This window comes from Corapipo altera, unplaced genomic scaffold (genome assembly GCF_003945725.1).
Source record: "Corapipo altera isolate COAL_440 unplaced genomic scaffold, ASM394572v1 0, whole genome shotgun sequence".
NCBI lineage: Eukaryota > Metazoa > Chordata > Aves > Passeriformes > Pipridae > Corapipo > Corapipo altera.
Window position 1 is genome coordinate 76,260,821 of NW_020884872.1, and position 21,908 is coordinate 76,282,728.

The 21,908-nt window shown below is 37.7% G+C and overlaps 1 protein-coding gene across 10 annotated transcripts in view; it reads right to left on the bottom strand.

Moving 5' to 3' along the window:
• The window catches only part of GRIA4 (glutamate ionotropic receptor AMPA type subunit 4), a 221,057-nt gene that overhangs the window by 78,705 nt on the left and 120,444 nt on the right, over window positions 1–21,908 (bottom strand). For all 10 annotated transcript variants that reach the window (XR_003526319.1, XM_027634632.1, XM_027634723.1 and 7 more), the window contains exon 4: window positions 12,673–12,857. Coding sequence is in view for 9 of the 10 variants with exons in the window: in XM_027634632.1 (XP_027490433.1) it covers window positions 12,673–12,857 (185 nt within the window). In the remaining variant the exon portion in view is untranslated. The remainder of the gene's footprint in view (window positions 1–12,672; window positions 12,858–21,908) is intronic.

The following is a 21,908-nucleotide window of genomic DNA, read 5'->3' on the forward strand; positions in this document are numbered from 1 at the left end:
GATACTCTCGTTGCCTGTGGGCCACACTTTCTTAGACAGGTTCTGAGCACCTGTGGGGTAGGTGGCATATTCATGGTGCACAAGGTTGAGCAGTGAGAACTGCCTTAATTTCAAAACATAGGTCCTCGAAGAGAGAGCAGCACTGTCACAGGGACCTTTGCTGGCTCTGTCACGGAGCAGTCTGACGCAGCACTCACTGGGGTTGGCTGCAAAACTTCTCAGGGTGAGGTATCAAAGATGGGCTGTGCCAATTACATAAGCAGTGATACACCATGAAAGTGCTGATATGGTAGGTCAGGGTCATGATAGGTCAGGAACGACCCTTCGTATTTATAACTGTGCTTTTCATTGCTTCAGGGTGCTTTGATTCAAAACTGTCCTAGTGCCAGTAACCTAAGGGAGTATGTCGTATTTACATATTATGTGCATACATACCTATGTACTATGTAGTACCTATGTACCCCTTATGTAGTACTTCTTCATTTACACATTTGAAACAATTGTTTTTGCCCTATACTCCCACTCTGACTTCTTCTTAAAACACCACACCCACATAGTGCACCAACCTTTTGTCACAGTGAGAGTTTAAGAAGACCTCAGTTTGCTCAGGGAGATAATGGGAAGAAAGTGCTGGGAAAGGTGAACTTTAACTTCTTTGGGGAAAGGCTGAGAGCAGGTGAAAGCAGTATGCTGCACTTGCTTCTGTATGTTGATTTGCATGTTTTAATTCAATGACCAAGGTGACTAGCACCTAGAATTAGAGCTTTATTATACTCTTATTTTTAAGCCCTGAGAAATTATTAAATAATCATCAGTATTAAGAAGAATGAATAAGAAAATACAATCTGCTTCCCAAATTAACAGGAAATTAGAGAAATTACAGGAATGACAACAGTTATTCCACACATTATCCTGTAGTCACACTATTAGTGCATATCTCATTTCTGTAAATGCGACAGAATAGAATTAAAAAAAGTGATATAATAAGGCCGTTGGGCTATTAAGCTTATTTCAGAATCTAACACAACTCTTTTTTTCCCCCCCAAATATTATTGTTTATGTAAGTGCCTGTAGAAAGGTGAACTTAAAAAAAACCAAATCAGCCTTAGGCTCTAATTGCATTACCAAATGCATTTACATATAAGAAACTAAAAAGAGCAGGGTGAGAATTTTTAGTTGCTGATCTAACATATTGCAATTATGAAAATACCTTATTCTGATTTCAGTATTCCAGTGGTAATCAAAAGTAACTAGAACTACACCACTGACTTTAAAGTGTGGTTAAACCAGGGCCAGTGAGATGTGAATCCAACTCAGGCTTTAGGTACAACTCTGAACTTTGTGTCTTTATCATACGACGCTGTTCTTTCCATTTAGATGAACAATAGTGTAGCCTAGGAAATTCAGAAACTATTCTACTACTGAAAAGAAGGGCTACCAGTGTCTGCTTTGATTATTTTCTCTTTTTTTCCCTCTAAGTGGCAAGTTCACTGACTTTGATAAAACTATTTGCAGACTTACATCAGCACCAGAACACAGAATCTGACCCAAAGTCATCCTCTGTTCTCTACTACTATGAAATGGATATTGCATATCACTCATTTTAAAAGAATGCTTAACTTCTGTAGCATGAAATGTCCTTCGTTATGATTTCCGGAAGATGGAGGTCAGTACAGCTGGAGTGCAAAGGACTTATTTTCAGTTAAATATCTTCAAAGGGTGATAGCTGTGCATTACCAATTGGACTTTAACAAAGGTTTTCCTCTTTGCTATTGTGTCACAATCCACTGCCTTAAGAAAAAGAACACCTGCAATAAAATGAAGTCTGTCTAACACAATATAAAAAGTGTGGAGACTTGTTAAAGAAGGAAGTTTGAGACCTGACCTGAAATATTGCAGCAGAAATGGCAATGATACAAACCACAACTGAAATGGGATTTTTATACAATATCTGAAGCCAGGATGAATCTTTTACAAAGCCATAAAAAAGCAACTGAGAAACAAGCTTAATTTTATCAGCTAGGACTCAAAAAAGGACATTGTTGTTGGGGAAAGGGTAGACAAGTATCAGAGGGGATGTTAAAGGCAACAAACAAAGCAGAAGTGGCTCTTTCTTTCTTGTGAAGGCAGGTGCTGAGCTGGAACAGGGCCGTGCACACCTGCCCCTTGCACAGTTGAGCAAAGAAGGATGCTTCCCACAGAGCTCCCGTGTCCACCACCAGCTGGACCAGCAGAGTCCTGTGCAGTGCAGGAAGCTGCTGGGAAAGAAAATCTGTAGAGGAGACTCAAAAGTCATTAACCAGTGCCCTGAGCATGGCTAGTTGCTTCCTCCTGCTGCTAAAGTTGTTTGTATTCAAAGTCTACTCCCATGAAAGGCTCACTCAGAGCTAAAAAGGATATGCAGACTTGTAGGGAAAAAGGAGGCAAAGAAAGAGAGGAAGGGTGTAAGAAGAAAGCTCACTTCACCAATCCTTTAAAACATTTGTATTTCTCCTTTGTCTCCTACTGCCTATTTGATCTTTCAGTAACTGAAATAACATATTTCTCATGCCCAAACCTCATCAGTTGTGTGCTGCAGTGACAAAATGTGTTCTTATTACTGTGCAGTGTGGGACTAATACTGTGTGCAAAATCCCATCTGCTTTACAGAAATGAGGCTATGCAGAGCCCCTCCTGGCTCTGTGGGTTGAGGAAACTGCTGGGGGCAGTGCTGGCAGCTGGCTCCTTCAAGGAGAAGAACTATCGGTTCGCATTGACATTATAGTGTTGCATAGAAGCAACTCCATAGACTTAAAGAGGAAAAAAAAAGCATGGAGAGAAAAGAATGATGAAGAAAAAGCACTTTATGAATCTTCCAGTCCCTCTGGGATTAAGAAGAGATACACACAGAGCTGCTACTATGTCCCTGAAATAGTACGAAGCCCAAAAATGCTGCCACCAGCCCGAATTACTGTGTGCCATGTACATACCAAATTCTTTGCCTAATGATTTGCTCCTGTGGCTCTGTGGGAGCAGAACTAAATGTCATTTTATTCATCCAAATCTAACAGATACAGAAAAAAACTGCAGACATGCTATTTTTGACTCAAGAGATAAAAAAATCTTCATTGTGCCACTAAACTACATGCAAAAGCAGTGCCATCTCTTGATGAATACCTATCTGTGTTGTGCTACTGATTGTTTCCGCCAACATGCCTCTGTGCTCATGAAAAACAGGGAAGCAGAAGAAACTGTGCAGGAATGCTTGTTTAATCCATATGTTTGGTTAATTTTGGCCTTCCTGTAAGTATTATGTTACAATTTATTAAAGTATGCATTTATTATTATCTTAAATTAAGTATGCTATTGATCTAAATATGACTTGCAAAAATGTCAGTTGCTATCTTCAGCTAGTGGACACACTGGAAACTGAGATGAGAAAAAAAATGTTTTTAAAGCCAGCCAACTTTAGAACTTGATCTATTTAGAGAAATTCGGCAGTCAAATTCAGCATTACCTTTTCAAGTTTAGCATTCCTATTGCAAAATATTAAGGGCAGATGGAGAATGAGTGGAATACGTCAGCTTCTGTACTTGGTGTGACAGCTCACTCCATTTTACCCATCAGAGACATTTGGTTTTCAGTGCAAACACATACATGATACTTTCAGCAACATATCTCAAGGCTCTTCCTCAGTGTTAAGAAAGCTGAGGATCAGCAATGTCAAACAACACATCCACAGAATCACAGAATTTGCTGAGTTGGAAGGGACCCCCAAGGGTCATTGAGTTCATCCCTTAGCCCCACAGGACCATCCCCGAGAGTCACACCATGTGTCTGAGAGTATCATCCAAACGCTTCTCCTGGAGAGTCTATTCCAGTGCCCAACCACCCTCTGGGTGAAGAAACACTTCCTAATATCCAACCTAAACCTTGCCTGACACAACTTCAGGCCATTCCCTTGGGTCCTGTCACTGGTCACCACAGAGAATAAATCAGTGCCTGCCCTTCCTCTTCCCCTCACGAAGAAGTTGTAGACTGCAATAAGGTCTCCCCCCTCAGCCTCCACTTCTCCAGGCTGAACAGACCAAGTGACCTCAGCTGCTCCTCATATGGCTACCCCTCAAGGCCCTTCAACCATCTTTGTTGTCCTCCTTTGTACTCCCTCCAACAGCTTAATACCTTTCCTATATTGAACAACTAAATTAAGAGAACTAGGAATGTCATTGAAGATACTGTGCAGCTACTTCCTTATCATGCTTATTAATAACAATTGTTAGCTGTTATTAATTAGAGGTTATTGGTTTGTAATTTTTACAAGATAAGATTAATGATACTAGTACTTTACCACATGAAAACTTCACATCCATGTTTAATTTTTTATATTACACAGTACAATGTGCATTCTTTTTATTATTATGTATCAGTTAAGCTGTGTACACTGAACCATTAAATCTGTGCCAGATGCTGTGTAACTATTTTCACCTCTGTGTTTAAAGGCAAATACAGCCCTGGATGAGCAGCGAGGCTTGATCTTGCTGATACAGAGCACTGACAGAGCTGAGAAAAGTGCCCATCGACTGAGAAACATCCCATTTAATTCTTACAAGCTGGGGAGGGTAGAGAGCAGGAAAAAATTACTGGAATTAGCCTATCTGGTAGATCAGGAGCTAAACTGATGATGTCTGACAGAAAAACTGATTCACTATGCAGAAGTCAGAAGAAAATGCTGCTCACAGTGGACACGTTGGAAGGCTTTGAACACACAGAGTGCTGAGATATGAACTTTCTCAGATGGAAACGGGTGGGAGAGGATAGAGATGCTACAAATGGAAGAAGGAAGGAAATCCACTGCCATTCGTGCAGAAAGAAGAAACATTTTTTTCTGAATATAGTCCTCTTTATGTCCAGTGGATATATTTATGCACATATCTGTGTGTATGAATATAGAAACAAACACTGTAAATGTAAATGTTACTGCATATGAAAAGCCTGAGAAAACAGAAATTAGTAGTACCAACATTCTCTTTCAGAAAGAAGTAAACATAAAGGTCCTAGGCAAATGCAATTACACTTAGCTTGTGTTTCCAGTTTGCTCTGCTGAGCTACGCATTATGGAGACACAATTAAACTAAATTTCTGGTAAAAATTTGCCTAAGAGGGTTATTGGAAATAAGGAAGAAATACTTAGTAGCAGAGAATGAGGAACCAAAATGCTGGAGAAGCAAGCTGCCTGGCTTAGTGAAGGATTTTTTTAGATGTGGCCACATAATATATCACAGAGATTGGTCTGATCACCCTGGTATTCCTTCTAGCTGTTTCTGATGCAAGTACATTACAGGTTTGCAAGATTCAATACAAGATGATACACAGTTCACTCACTCATAAGGTATTTCTATTTCAAGAGCTGCCTACAGGTGTGAAAACAGAGTACTGGGAATCAAAGGACTGGGAATCTGGGTACATCTGTGCCTTATTTCATGGCCTGGCTCTCAACCTGACTCAACAAACACAGCATGACAGGCTAGGTACACACTGGATGGGAACAGGCTTTGCAGGAAAGCTCTTGAGTTTCTGGTAAATGACTTTACCACAAATTGTTCATGCACCCTCATGGCAAAGCAAGCCAACAGCCTCTTGGACTGCACTGCCAGCTGGTTGAGGGAGCTGATCCTTCCTCTCTGCTCAGCTCCAGTGAGGCCCACCTTCAGTGCTGTGTTCAGTGCCAGGCTCCCCAGTACAAGACAGACATGGACATACTGAAGCATGTCCACAGAAGTGCCACAAAGATGACTGAAGCATCTGTCATGTGAGGAGAAGCTGAGAGAGCAGATTGTAGAAGAAAGATCTTAGCAATATGTAAAAATACCCAGTGGGATGGTGTAGGGAAGAGGGTACCTGACTCTTCCTGGATGGGAGGAATAGGACAAAAGGCAAAGGATAAAGGTTGCAACACAAGAAATTCCAGCTAGTTATGAGGAGTTTATTTTTTAATATGAGACAGTCGAGTACTGAAAGAGGGAATAAAGTGGTTGTGTGATCTCCATCCTTGGAAGCATTCAAAATTTGACTGAATGAATAACGTGATCTAAGCTTGCCCCCTCAAGCAGCGAGAATGTCTAGATAACCTTCAGAGGTGACTTCCAATCCCAATTCTGTTATTTTGTTTTTAGAATCAAACTGTTCATGTCAGCACTTCACAGCCTGAATTTCAAAACTCATTCCAAAATCTGTCTAAAAACAAATCTCAGAGCTCTAAGAATCCACCTTCTTTTTTTCTGGTACCTTATTTGCTCTGCAGTGCTTAATATGTGCTGACAATGAGAATTCTGGTAGAAAAAGAACAAAACTTTTTACTTCCAATTTCAACACTTCATGCTTTTGAAAGCTTCCTTACATAATTTTACATACTCTTTTCATATAGATTAACAGCAAAAAGAAAAAATATGGAAAGACTAAAAGAAAAAGGCTAAGTATTTATAGTTAATAACATTATCCCTCATGATCTAAATGATTCTTACACTTTTCAGCTTTATTATCAAATCTATTTGGAGTATTGACTGTATTGTACACCTGAATACATTTCTGAGCATTGCACAAACTGAAAGAAACAGCTGTTAGATCAGCGATGGCTGAGCAAATGACAGTCTGCTTCTCCAGTAATAAGTGTTATTAGTGTCTGAAGAAGTAAAATGAACAAATAGAATAGTTGAAAAAAATAAAATATGTTTTCACTGAATTATTCAAAATTATTTTCTGTGATATTCTCCAAATCTGACCACAGTTTCATTGTTTTATTACACTCCAGTATTGCTTGCAAAACAGCAAACAAAGAAATAATGAAATAAATCTATGACATGTATTTACTGAAAGCAAACTATCCCAAATAACTAAATGCAAGTACAACTTAGGAGACAGCGACATGACATTTCCTTAAATGTGTGTTTTGCTATACATTGCTACACATTTTCAGTCATCTTTCCTAAGGAAATCCCTTTTGTGCTACTGAGTTCTCTGTGGGTCTGTCTACCTATTTTTTAAAACATTTGGCAATTTCAGCTATATTTGAAAGGAGGACAATGCCTGTAAGACATTGTCTAAGACATTAAGTCTGCACAGTCCTTATTAATACTGGCTGCTGGGTGGAAAACAGACCCATATGTTTTGGCCACCAAAAGCATAGGAAGCATCTGGACACTACACCTCCTGTCTGACAGCTGCTAGTCAGCACATGGGTATTGATGACTTCCACATATTTCGTGATTAGCCATAGAAATTGCTATTTCTTTCTTGCTCAGTACACTTCTGGGAAGAAAGAATTTATGGTGCTTGTGGAAGTGGTGGTCTAGGAGAAAAACAAACCCACATAAACCAAAGGGGTACATTTCTTTTGTCAGTATATTTATTTTGAAACATGGATTCTGTATTTCAGATAGATATTTAGTAAACACAGTTTGAAGTAATGATCTAATTTTAGTAGACACACCCTTCAGCCCTAGGCTGACTTGACTTGTGATTTTTGGTGAATAAGCAAAAACATACACTATTTGGAAATGCAGGAAGAAAAAAAAATAAAAGAAGGAGTAAGAAAATAAGCAAAACTCCCAATGAAAAGTGAGAGAAACACACATACTGTGCCATATGTAGCAAATGACTACTTTGGCCTGGATAATTCAGATGATGTACAGTTTGCTGCTGGTGTTAGTGGATTAGTTGGAAGGAAATGGAAATCGTGTTACTACGGGTTTTAAACATTTGTTTTGTCTTAAACAGAAAGTTCTTTGTATTAAATTGAGGGGAGTACTTTAGAAACACAACTTGGAAGGAAGAAACACAGAAGCAGAGAATTTTCCATGTCTCTCACTGACTTGCATCCTGTGATTCAAACAGAATATTTTTGTGCTTTTAAAAGACCACCTGCTGAAAGCATCATGAAAAAAGGGATGTTGATAAACAAGGACATAACGGTCCTTGAAAGAATATGAATCACCAGAAATGTATTCTGCTATATAAGCAATAACTGTTGCATAAAACTCTGGAGATGTCATTTTATCTTACTGTGTCTTTGTTTTAACTCCCTTTTTCTATCTTGTCCCAGTAAACTGCAAAGGTAATGGTAAAAACAATTTTTAATTTTATGCCTTCAGGAAAATTGAACTCCATCTCTGCTTCCACTCACTTATGCAATACAAATAAAGGGCTACTATAGTTTACTTTTTAAATTAAAAACTTGTAGCACATTTTTTATTATGGCTGTGTCTGAACAGATGAAACAAAAGGCCAGGTAAGTAAACTGGGGACATCCTTAATCAGATTTGGTGAGATCACTTACAAGGTTCTAGAAAACATTCTGTTAAGTATCAAAAGTTGTCTGTAACTGTTAAGTATAGAAGTACTTTCTCCAAAATGCAAACACACCTTCTGGAAGCTATGTAGAAAGCTTCATAATGGGTCAGGGTATGCTTGCCCTTCCCAAAGACAAGTCATGTGTATATCACTTAAAATAGGCAAGTAAAGAAAACACTTTTGGCAAAAGTCCTGACGATTGTGTGCTGCCTTTTGGAGCCTGGAATTGCAGGATGATAAGGTCTGCCAGGGGAGTGTAAAGGAGTTTCACTCCCAGGTAACAAAAAGGTTTTCCTGGGTATGGCTGTTGTAAGATGTTAAGGAGGTAGGGTGTTCTTTTACCACCCTGAGAATAATGGATAAAAAGGAGCTAAAATTGTCCTGGTATGCTTAAGTTAGAACAGATTCTTGAAAGCAGGTGGAGAACTGCTGACTCAGACAGGCTGAAGACACTGTCTGTCTTACTGATGAACCAAAACAATAACTCTGACCAGTGCAGAAATGAATGTCTTGTTCCAGGGTTGCATTTAAACAGGGATTAGAGCTGTTTAAACAGGGATTAGTGCTAGTGCCAACTAGCCAACTAGCACTAATACCGGAACCAAGAAAAATGTTTCCAGTAACCCCCAGATATCTCCAGTTGATACAGGAGATAGTCTTGTGTGAGTGACCATGACCAAAGTAATGGAGCATAGCTTTAGTAAGAAAACCATGCATATCCTGGCATATCCTCGAGAAGTAAGATTCAAAACCTTTGCTGAGAATAAGAGGGGATGGTGCAATCCAAGCAAATCAGGTACAAATACCTGTGTACAACCTGTATACAACTCCTGGATTTAATGTAATGCCGGCCCTACTGTACCTCTCTAAAATTGAAATCGGAAAATGAAACTCCCCTCTCTCTATACTTCATCACAAAAAGAAATACAGTCTTGGCCCTGCCCAAAACATCAGTCTCACCATAGCAACATAAAACCTAAAACAAAGATCGCATGATGAAAATGTACAAGCGGGGTTGTGCACTGAGGGGGAGGCGGGGAGGGGAGTCTGGAATGCAGATACATCATTGGGTTCCAGGAGAGAAGTTTTCTCTGAAGACAGATCTCAGGTACAGAGTGTGGAGGTAGTTTCTATACACACCAGGGCACACAGAGAGGAGAAAATAAATGAGAAAAGATAATGAACTAAGAAAAATATAGGAGACAAAAAGAAACAGGAAGTGGTGACATTAAAGTTGCACAAGAAGTCAGGAAACAGCAAGGTGCTGATTTTCTCAGCTGGGCAGCTGAAGTGGACAGAGAGGAGAAGACATCAGGTCAAATAATTGGGCCCCTGGTACGGTCAGGGAAGGAGTACATGAACTTCTTGATCCAACAAGTGAAAAAGTCTCCAGTCTTCATCGCTTGAGGTACACAGTCATGAGAAGTGCGAGTGTGTATATACATGGGCAGTAACTTGAGAAGAAACTCACAAGCCCAGAAGCCAGTTTCCCTCCCTTCATTAGCATAGATTTAAGGGCAAAGCACTTTGAGTTACAGTCTCATTACTGAGATTTAATTACTTTTCCTAAATGTTCTGCAGAACATTTACTTGTACATTGCAAAGTATTACAGTACAGTCACAGCTTAGGCTCTGAATTACAGGAAAACTAGGCAGGAAAGAAGTTGAGTTAATTAGACTCACTGAACTTAATCAATTCCTCTGTGTATGTAGGGAAGAACATTCCAACTTTTAGTCCATCTGTGAAGCCACCTTCCCTGTCTGCTACAGGTTACTAAAGCCTTCATGCAAAGGGAAAAAATCAATGGCTGATATCTGATATTTTGCATTTTCTACATCAGGTTAGTTCATTTTTGCTTTATTTCTGTTTTTGGCAAACTAAATGCTTTTGTGTCTGAAACTGCTTCTGACTGCCCATCCTTAAACCAGCACTTGGTCTTTGAAGGTCATATTGGAGCCCCAAACCAGCACTCCAGGTCCACTTGTAGGACAGCCTTTCTAGGAAGAACAGGACCTTCACAACGGACAGTAAAGCTGCAGCTCTTCTGCATAGTTTGTCTAGCTTGGCTATAATGCGATTCCTGCTTGTACAGTGACTGTCCTTTGGAAGGATGGAGGGAATCTCCAGGCACAGTGGGGAAGAAGGGAATTCACATGATACATGAATTCCAATTTAATTAGGTCATGTTAAAAAAATTAAAATATATACATATATATAATATTTATAATACATAGAGTATATATATGGGCAGTCACTACTGAGAAAAGAAAAAGTCCACAAGTCCACAAGCCAGTTTCTTTCACTTCATTAGCACAGATTTAAGGGCAAAGGTTTTACACTTAGGCACAAATAAATGCAAGTACAAAAAAGGTTATTTCCTAGGTAAAATTTATCCCACCCCAAATTAGACAGTAGCCAGATAAATCACTCCCTAAAAGTGATATAAGCATGTTGCATATTAGGTGTTAACTCCTACCCCCAACCCTCTCTGTGCAGTTAATTAAAAGAGGACTCAACTAGCTTTCAGGCTTGCCCTGTAGAGGCGTGAGACAAATTCTGATTCAGTCTGTTGTGGCCATTCACTTGATTTTTATGACTTAGTATGCCTGCATAAACTCCCTATCTTAGGCATGCAAACTCTAGACCTATATGAACTGACTATGCAGGTGCCAATCTAGAAGGAAAATGAGTAGCAGCTTCTGAGTGCAAATAAAATGTACATGTGAGATCAGTAAGATCCAAACATGTACTCAATGATTTCATTTTCCTTTGAAACGGAGAGGATAATTAGTAGATACACCTACACAGGATGGTGGGTGTACTTCAAGACTTATGGCAATAGAACATACTTTTTTTATGTCACATTTGCATGCCATGTGAAAGAAATCAAGTACATCATGTACACACACACAGAGCTGAGAGAGAAACCGTTTTTCTGCATGTATTTTAGAAGACCTTCACATGGGTGTTCTGTTTTACTATAATATAGGATGAACTCAGGGAGGATTTAATTATAAGCTATAGAAAGTATGTGTCAAAACATAATGCCGATCAGAATATAAAACAATATAATGGCCAAATGAATGTCTGTAGCAGTATGGCATTGTCTGTTCTTCTCTTCGCAACAGTCATAGAAAAAATTATTGTCATATCAGCCACGCTATTAATTCTCATTTTCCCTCTTTACTTTTTGCCAGTGAAAGAAAAATTGATGTATATATGTCAATGAGTACTATTTTATGAATTTCTGTATTTAAAATGACATTTTACTTTTCAGTAACTTCAGAGGCAGATGCATCATGAATGTTTTTGCTAAAAAATCTTCAAAATTCTCTAATGCACTAGCCAAGATAGCAGCGTGGTGGTGGAAGGTCCAGCACCAGTAGATGGCATTCATTCCCTTCAATTCCTGCAGCAGCAGTATGTACTGAATGGTGAACTTGCACCACAGCAATGTAATACCTGGGATCAATTGAGAAGCAGATAGTTAACCATAAGTTGTTTTCCTGTCATTTGACAAAATTTTCCTTTCAAAGCACTACTTTATTTTGCCATCATTCAAGGAAGAGCTTATACATAAACACTATATAGAGGTAGATTTGCTGCATCTGAGTGGCAGGGTTTGATATTCACTTTGCACACTGGTATAGATACAATCCAGTGCAAGCCAGTCTGTCTGGCCCAGTATTTTCTTTATCTAATAGCAGCTTTCCATGATGGAAGAACCTGACCTCCCTTCCCAGTTCAATAGCGCTTTTATTCTACCGTTCTTCATGTTCCTACATACTCTGCTAAGGTAATAAAACTATCAGTTTAAGTATTTGTAACAATAATTTTAAAGCATGTTATGGCTAGAAATATGCAACCGATGTTATTTTGCAAACAGAAGGAGTATAGAATTTAACCAAGCTTTTTTCTCCCTCTAACAAAATTGAGCTTTACCCCCATGAAGGTACAGACTGATAGCATCTTGGCAATTCAGCAACACTATGTTGTTCCACCAGCCCCATGACTCTGATGCAAAATGTATCAGTCATGGAGGTGCTGGGAAGCGGGGCCAAATATGCAGCTACCCTGATTTGTGGCACCCTTTGCCCACAGACATCCAGAGTGGGAAAAGGAAGGGCTCACTGCACTGACATGCTGGTTCCTAAGACAAGTATTAAATATGAAAAGAAAATGGAGCAGGCAAGTAGACATACAAATATAGGTCCATGAAGAAAAACAAAAAAGAAAGAATGATCAATTTAATTTCCATTGAGAAAATAAATGAAATGTTATGCACAACGGTGTCTCATATGGAGTTTCAGTAATGTGCTTATAGTGACATTAAAACCAGGTATTACCTGTTCTAAGAGATTCTGAAGCCTCTCTATCTCACAGTCTATTACAAATTTCTTTTCTTGCCTTCGGTCCAGATCTTCTAAAAGCCGCCTGTAGCTGGCATCATTAAAATTCTCCACACAGATAGCACTGACTTGCCAGCTATTTTGTCCTGCTTTTTCCATAATAGCTTGAAGTATTGAATAACCTAAAAGAAAAGGATAAGATACACTAGTAACACAATCATTGCATTTTTTGAACAGAAATTTTCCTTAATCAATATTATGTCTCTTAATACTTTCTCTTACAGAGAAGGGAATAAAAGAATATATGTATCCCTACCTTTGCTGCTAGCCATGATAGCACACAGTATGCAATTAACAAAGTTTACAACTGATGTGATCAGAATGCTGAGAGTGACTAACACCATTATGGATAATCTTCGTATGATTTATAAACACAAAAGTCTTTCAGTCAAACATTCAGCTTCTCAGATTGGTTTTGTACAGTTTCTGTATCTGGGCATTTCACAGCACAGCAAAGAAAAAATCTGAGCCTACTCATCCAGTGGAAGTATTTGCATACCACAAAAGCATTCATATGTTTTGCTTTTTTTTTCTTTTAAGAACATTTAATCCAAGCAGTTTTTAATGCTTTTTAATGAAACAATCTTTGTTTCATTTAATTATATATATATATGCCAGTATAGACATATGAATAGAAATCATATTGATCTGTTTCAGAGATTCTATATAGTTTGAATCAATGTATGCAAAGAGATTAGAGGTTAATGAATGAAGGGCACCATGGAAGCATTAACTGTTACTAATGGCAGGACTATTACTCTTTATCAGTAGCACTATTTGTTGCCCCCTTTGTCGTCCTTGAGCCCATTCACAGAACAGAAAGGCAGTGTCCTGTCAGGGGTCACCACCTGAACCTACAGGGTAGGCTCTCTGCCTTCAGTCTCAGGGTATCTTGGCCCACCAGCCCTTCACCTTCTTCCATCTCTTGTTTTTGTTTTTAGTTTTTTTTTTTCCCTCACTGGGGATGTGCATCACAGAGGCAGCAGAGGAGCTTATGACATAACTTAAGACAGCTTGCAAGCCCCGTATTGACTTGCTCAACCAATTCCTCAAGCAGGAAGCACATATTATTCTATTTTTTATCCAGAGTAACTTGTTTAAAGCAATGAAGATTGTACACCTCAGATGCAAGTTAATGTTTGAAAAAGACAGAAAGGACAGAAGGACAGATATGTTTCCCAATAATATGTTCATACAAATGACACAATTCAGAGAAGGTTCCCCTGTCTAGAATCACAACAAAAAGTATTGTGGCTTTTTACTCATTATCTGGCAGAATTTTTTCCACTAGTTTTAAACAAAAGATTTCACCTCTTAAAAATTTTCTTTAGTGATGTGGCTACTCAGTGGTAGCCTCTTTCCCTCTTCAACAAGAGGGTCCCGTGCATGAGTGCAGTGACCCCCAGATGTCATTTTAATGCACTTGAAAATGCCACTGCATGACAGATTCCCTGTAAATGAACTGTGAGATAGTCTCACAGATTTCAAGAGGAATCTTCATAAGTTATGTTTCAGAAAGAGCACTTTCTAGTGTGCAGTTGTAAAATAATATCAGAAGACCTACAACATAACTGAAATCTGAGTTTGCCTCCAGTCAAGTAATAAGTTAACAACAGTTTTATCAGAATATGAAGATTTCAGGACACATGAGAAACAAATTCTCTTGCAAATCTAGGAGTAGCTATTTTTCTATTGGATCCTGTAATATTTTCAGTCTTTGAAATATTAACTTAAAATCTGTATTTTCTCATCATTATGGCATTATGCACCAGCACTCAAAAAGAACATTTATTATGTTTTTGTCATCCAATTCAGACCACACATTTTAGACAAAAATACAAATAAATTATAATAAATACATAAAATGCAGAAGATATTTTATCTCATAAATGAGACATTTATTTTATGAAACAGAATTTTATCTCAGGAAATGAATTCAAATACTTGATGTATTGAGTATTAAAACATTTCTGTATTCAGCATATATTTTTAACCCAATGACTGTTTTATTTTTTTCAAAGAACTATACAGCTTTCCTGTTAATTGCTACATAATTATTCTGCTTTTCCTGTTCCTATATTCAGTTTCCTTTCTGCCTGTAATTATCTTTCCAAATCATGTCGAGATTCTTTCCCAAACGTTGTATTTCTTGCTTTGTTTTCTATTCATTTCCATGTACAGACATACATTAAAACCATTCCAATCTTACAGAAGTTCCTGCTTCACTTACATGGTAACTTTGATTTGATCTTTGCTACAAAGGCAGTCAACATTTACTTAATTCAGTTTCCTGACACTAATTAACATTTTCTTTGATTCAGAATGAATAGTGTTTGAAACAGCAATTGATATCCCCTCCTTCCTTTCTTATTTCACATGGACAACTTTACTAAGATGTGTTTTGATCAAACCGGTAATTTATCCCAGCATAAAGCATGACAAATATCAGACAAACACATAGGAAACCTTTTCTTCTACCTTGGATCAAGGTTTGACTTGCCACATTTAATTAGCAATTGCCTTCATTCATGCATTTGAAGCTTCTGTAGCTTCTTGTTAGTAGCTGGCACTTAGATCAGGGTTTTCACGTATAGCATAACACAGCTAAACAGTAGTAAGTGGATGTGGTGCAATATTCTCCATCAGAAGAGTTCAGAATCCCTACACAAGTAATCAGTAGTATGGTCATCTATTCATTGTGCAGGAACAATTTTTAATATAACAGACTGACAACGATGGAGTTTACACAGAATGAATAAAGGCATTCACAGGGTCAGTTGGCATAAAAATTAGACATGCTGTGGAGAATGCTTATTTGTCCAAAATAATTGGCTACAGCTGACAGGGAAAAAAAATTAGTTACTGCAAACATTTTATAAGGCAAACCCCCCTGAAACTAACCTGGTATAATACTCAGAAACAGAATGTTCCATTTCCATTCAGACAAAATTCTTAATCTTTAGAAATATGTTTCCCAAGTAAAGACAGCAGACATGAATATTACAGCTGTCATCTAAAAGGTATTTATTTTCTAGTTATCTGCTGTTTATTCTCAGTTATGCTACAGACAGACGAATGATTCATTTTTGGTAATACATTCTGTCCCATGTATTGTGGAATACTATTTATTCCATAAAAGCCAACTAAAAAAGCCCTAGGCTAACTCATATCATCTGAGCTGCACAATCCATGCTTTTCAAAACAACATTATTTAAAAAAATGTTTAGGACTATGTCAATACATAAAAGTAAGCTAAGTTCTTACAAATTTTTATAGTAACCCTTCCTCATCAACTAATTCAACTTTGAAATGCAGATAGTTCATTTACAAAAAAAATCAAATGGCTGTGCCCAAGTGTAATTTGTTGAAGCCTGGAAATCTGTGTCAACAAGGTCCTGGTCCTTCATGGAGTTTGTTCATCTTTTCTTTTTTTAATTATCAAATCTATGAACACAAAACACCAATACAACTGCCTGGAAGGTGAAGCCCTTCCCAAATGCAAGGACATTATATGCAAGAATGGCTTCTTTTCTCCCCTTTATGTGACTAGATTCTGGGGAATCTTCCTCAAATCACCTGGGTTGAGAAGTCTGCAAACTGCTTTTTGTAGGTCATTGCTTAAATGTAGATACTACTAACAACTGCTTAAGGACCAGTAATACCAATTTCACCTCAATATATTGGAGCCAAGACAGAGACAGGGCAAACCTACAAAGATTTTATTTTCCTGATCCCTTCTCTCCTTGCTCTTCCGTTCTCTGGTCAGGTGGAATTGTGATGATCTAGCATACTGCTTTCCCCCCCCCCCCCAAAAAAAAAGCACACAATCATAATGTTTGGAAAAAAACCCAGGCATGAAAAGGAGAAGTCACTTCATTTATTTAATATAAAATCAGAGTTGGAGATACCTACTGCAAAAAAACTACATATTCAGGTTGATACTACAGCTAAATACCTTAGAAAAAAAATCTCAGATTTTTTTAAGCCTTCTTCCCTCATTCCATGCTCCACAGGCATTTTTTCATCACAAAATATATCAGCAAAACAAAAATAATACCAGATGTGCACCTGGTGCTGTATCTGTTTAGAGTGAGATTGGTACTTCTTCAGAGTCAGATATCTTCTGGAGGCCGAAGTGTGTAAAATGAGCAATTTTGTAGTTCAGGATTCTTCCTACTCACTGCAACAGTGACATAATTGGAGCCTATACACAACCTTCCTCCACCCAAGTAGCTGAAATCATGAGTAATATTTTTGATTTTAAAATTTCAGTTGCCTTTCAGGTTTTTTTATTTGTTCTCCGCTATACCAGCTAGGCTGTACCTTATCCAATTTCATTTCAGCAGTCAATCATTTATGTTCATTTATTTACATTTAAATGAAAAGTAAAATCTGATATTTAAATCTCTTCAGCATGTTTGAAATAAACTAAAGAGATAAAGGAGCATTGTCCTGAGTTATTTTTCTCCTGGAATGCACATTTTTGGCTCATTTCCTTATCTTGTTTGTTTTTTTGGTTTGGTTTTTTGTTTGTTTGTTTTTCCCTTTCTTGCTTGCTTTGACCAGAAAATATTTCAGTAGTCAGTTACATGATATAATTAAATTTCAATAATTTTCATCTTTTAGCTGCCTTTTCATGCTCGGAAAACATTTCCCCAACCCTCTAAGCACATTCCTGATGGTCTTGCCAGGAGATAGAAAGCAAAGTGGCTACTTGCTCCAAACAGAAGTGCCCCCAACAATAATTCTCATTTTGAAATTTTTGCACAGTTACTTATTATTAATTTTCTACAATGAAGAGGATGCAATATTTACATATTATGACTGTATTTTGCTCTGGCTAGCAGGCTGACAATACTGAATCACCAAGTTAAAAGGTTAATATGGTTGGAAGCTGCATATGCAATACATGTTATGGCACCAGGAACAGAAGACATCTCTGATGAAGATAGGTCTTTTCCAAAGATGGTCATCACATACTGCATATTACTGAAATGCAAATTCATTTGCTTCTCTTTCTGGTCCAATTAATTTTCAAACAGGAATAGATCCTATTCCCAAGATTAGCTGTGATCCCCAAAGCCCCAGATACTGCTGGAGCTACTTTAGGAAAGCTACTTCCAGCTACAAGAATTCATATCAGGATGAGTAGAAGAACTAAATTTTTTATAAATCCAACATACCACAGAAGTGAAGAATAAATGATCGAGTCATTTGGTAAGGATAAGTCAATATACTTGATAGTCAGGATTGGATTTATGTTGCTTAGATCTAGCTATGGAGTAGTTGTCTAAGTTAATCACCCAAGATTTCAAAGGAGAGATATGTATCCCATTAAAAAAAGGCAATTTTTTGATCTGAGGTATCTATCCGTCTATCTAATAGGTACTTTTCTCTTTCTTCAATGAATACTGAAGGAGTCTAGACCTGAGGCTTAGTGTAACCTACCACTTATCTAGCCAAATCGTGTCGAGATGAATCCAGACAACACAGTGATGAAAACCACAAAAGAAATTTACAGTATGAGTGATTCATGACTGTACATTCCAACAATAACTACAACCACTCAAACTCTAAATGTATTTTAGTTTTCCTCTTTGTGCTTAATAACCTTTTATTAACAGATAGTTTTGTTTCAAATTTTTAGTGAGCATACAGCTTCCAGAACTCAAACACAATCAGTAAGATTTATAACCTCTGTCATTTAAATTTTAGCATATGATAACTAACTCATTTGCACCCCCAATTTTCTCTGCATTTTCAGTTGGAGCCAGAACATTCAACAAAAAGTACATACAAACAGGTCAATTCAGATGACAGAGTGAAAGCTAGAACTACAGGTGTGTTCTGAGTCCTTCTTGTGTTTAATTCATAGAAATTATACATCGATTGGAAAATGACAGGGAACTCAAGAAATAATTCCATCTATTCCTCTCTATTCCTCCACCCCCAGGACATATGAATTATATTTAAAACATATCTTTCTTTGTCCTTAAAAATCTCTAAAGAGGATTCTGTAACATCCTAGGTAATATATTCATTGCTTAATAATTCTTATCATTAGGAGATGCTTCCTAAAGTCTAACCTAAGTCTCCCCTGGCATAATTTAATGCCACTCATTCTTGTCCTATCTCTAGTAGGCCTGGAGAACAGTTTGTTCCCCTCTTCTTTAAAGCAATCCTTTATGTAACTGAACACTGCTATTACATTTCTTTTCTGTCTGCACTTTCTGAAACATGACTCTTTCAGGTTTTCTTTGTGGAAAATGTTTTAGTCTAGATTCTGGACAATTTTCCTTGCTTTCCTCTGGATATGTTGCAATTGATCCAAGTCTTTCCTGAAGTGTATTGGTGAAAATGAGAGGATTTTTAAAAATTTATTCCAGAGTACACATAGTTCTCTTAAATTTTTATCATCTGCAAGATTAACAAATGTATTTTATATTTCTTACACAAATCCTTAACAAATATATTGGACAAAAAAGCTGGAACAGGTATTTGACAGTGAACCTTATATACTTTTTTCTTTAGCTCATTACTGTGGGTTTACCTGGGCAGGCTGCTGGGTGCCCACAAGGCTGCTCTATCACACTCCCTCCTCAACCGGATGGGGCAAGGGAAATACAAATGAAAGGTTTGTGGGTCAAGAGAACAACAGGGAGAGATCAATCACCAATTACTGTCATGGGCCAAACAGTCTCAACTCAGGGAAATTAATTTAATTTATTGCCAATCAAATCAGAGTAAAATAATAACGGGAAAAAAAAAGGCTTGAAACACCTCCCCTCCACCTCTTCATTCTTCAATCAGCCATATGGTTGTAGAAGGCCATTCCTACCCAGAGGAGATGTGGACTCCCCATCCCTGGAGACATTCGAGGCCAGGCTGGATGGGACTCTGAGCAACCTGATCTAGTGGCATGGCAGGGGTGTTGGAATTAGATGGTGTTTAGGGTCCCTTCCAACCCAAACCATCTATGATTCTATGATCTGTTCCAGTGTGGACCTCCATGGGCTGCAGGGGAGTATCAGCTCTGGACTCTGGAGCACATCCTCTCCCTCCTTCACTGATCTTGGTGTCTGCAGGGCTGTTTCTCTCACATAATCTCACTCCTCTCTCTGTTGCACAGGGTTTTTTCCCTTCTTAAATACATTATGCATGAGGTGCTGCCACTGTCACTGACGATCTTGGCTTTAGTCTGTGGCAGGTTTATCTTGGAGCTGGCCGGCATTGGCTCTGTTGGACAGGGGGAAGCTTCTGGTAGCTTCTCACAGAAGCCAGACCTGTAGCCCCCTGCTACCAAAACCTTGCCATGCAAACTCAATACACTTATTTAGCAAAATTTCATGGAAGCTGTGTAAAAACTTGTACTAGAATGAGACACCAATTTTTTTTCAATATCTACAAAACCCATTAGTTTGTAATACAATGAGAATTACTTTATCTCACATAAACTAAAAAAATCCATGTTTGGGTTCACTTAGCTTTCCAAATTCTGTGTACTTTCAAATGTATTTATTGTGATGTACATTGTGAATTAAGCCACCTATACTGTCAATGATCAGAACAATTTTATTACAGATGGTTCTGAAACAAAACTGAGGAAATAATGGATCCAGTTTAGCCATCTCCTCTATTGCATTTTTGCTTCAAATATTTCAGAATACTTGATGATAAGGGAAACTATATGATTTATGTTTCTTGCCTCCCTAAGAACTGTGACATTGAATATTTTCTTGGTGTTGAAACACACCTCCAAACCAAGCTCTAGGTTTACGGTCAGACTTTCTGCCCTTCTCTCCCTTAATCCTGTAGAGATTGATACCCATGCAACTTCATCTGCAGTATTTAATAATCCTTCTTTCCTGAGGACAACATAAAGCTACAAGAAAATGCTGTCAATATATAACAACCATGACTTCTTTTAAAAAAAAAAGTTTTAAGAGAACCGACGACATCCAAGTTATGTGCTTTCAGGGAGCATATGGGAGGAGGTTTGGCTTACACCACAACGCGAATTCATGATCAAAGATTCAAGCTATGTCAGGTCCCATTTGTGCTACATCTACTCAGCAGCAAGATTTTCCCTTCTTTGCATTTCAGAGTCTGCAGCCTTCATACAAAATACACTGTAAAGGTAGTCTCATCAAAGTGCCAAGTGATAGAGTTAAGTGGGAATTTGAGAGGGACTGAAGGAAAGCTCTGTTTTTGAAGCCAGTCTGATAGTTTTGTTTGTGCTTTCACAGTTTCCAGATACCATTACCCTTACCATTTCACTAAATGCCTTCGAAATAATGTTAAATTTCCATAATCTTTCTTATGACAAGCATGCACAGAGATGAAAACATCCAAGCATATTTACATCAAAAGCAATTTTTTGTACCTTGTTAGCATTTTATATATTATTGGCTTTTATTTGTCTATTTTTAGTTATGCCACAACTGGCTCAGGCGAGAGTACGAGGAAGCCACATTCTTAGCAGATTTTAACAAATTATTACTACAGAACCCTGAATGCTAAATCAGAAACTGTATGTAATTACAGTGTTATCAGAACTTCACAAACTATTAACTAAAAACCCCCAGCTATTAAGACAACAAGTGGAAAAACAGGGAGGGGAAAAAAAAAGCCTGTGCTATGCCTGGTCTCTGTCAAATCAGCTACAAAGTCTCTCTAAATAACCAGTTATATGATATGTCACCTTGGAACTATCATAAGGGCTAATGTGCATCAATATTTTTAATGAAAGGGCAGAAAACAGGAAAAAGTGAACTTATTTTGGAAGAAAATACAGTATGTTCAAATATTTAACTTATTACCCTTTTTCTGTATTATCATTATGACTATTTATTTGACAAATAACCATCTTAGTTGTAAATGTTCCTTGCTTTTATACATTATAGCTTCAACTTTTCTTCTTTAGTGCAATGCCTTAAAGACAAAATTATTAATTTCACAAAAACCTAGTCTGTAACACTATAGGTTAAGAAATTATCTTTCTTAGTAAGAAATTGTCTTTCTTGTACAATATCTTCAATGACGTATAGCTATTTTCCAGAAACTGCTAGCTTCCCAACAATGTACCTCTCTAGTCTCAGTTTAATAGGACTTAGTTCGCCCTGTGATGATATACAAATGTACATAGACATTTGTGTAAATAACATCTCCAAAAA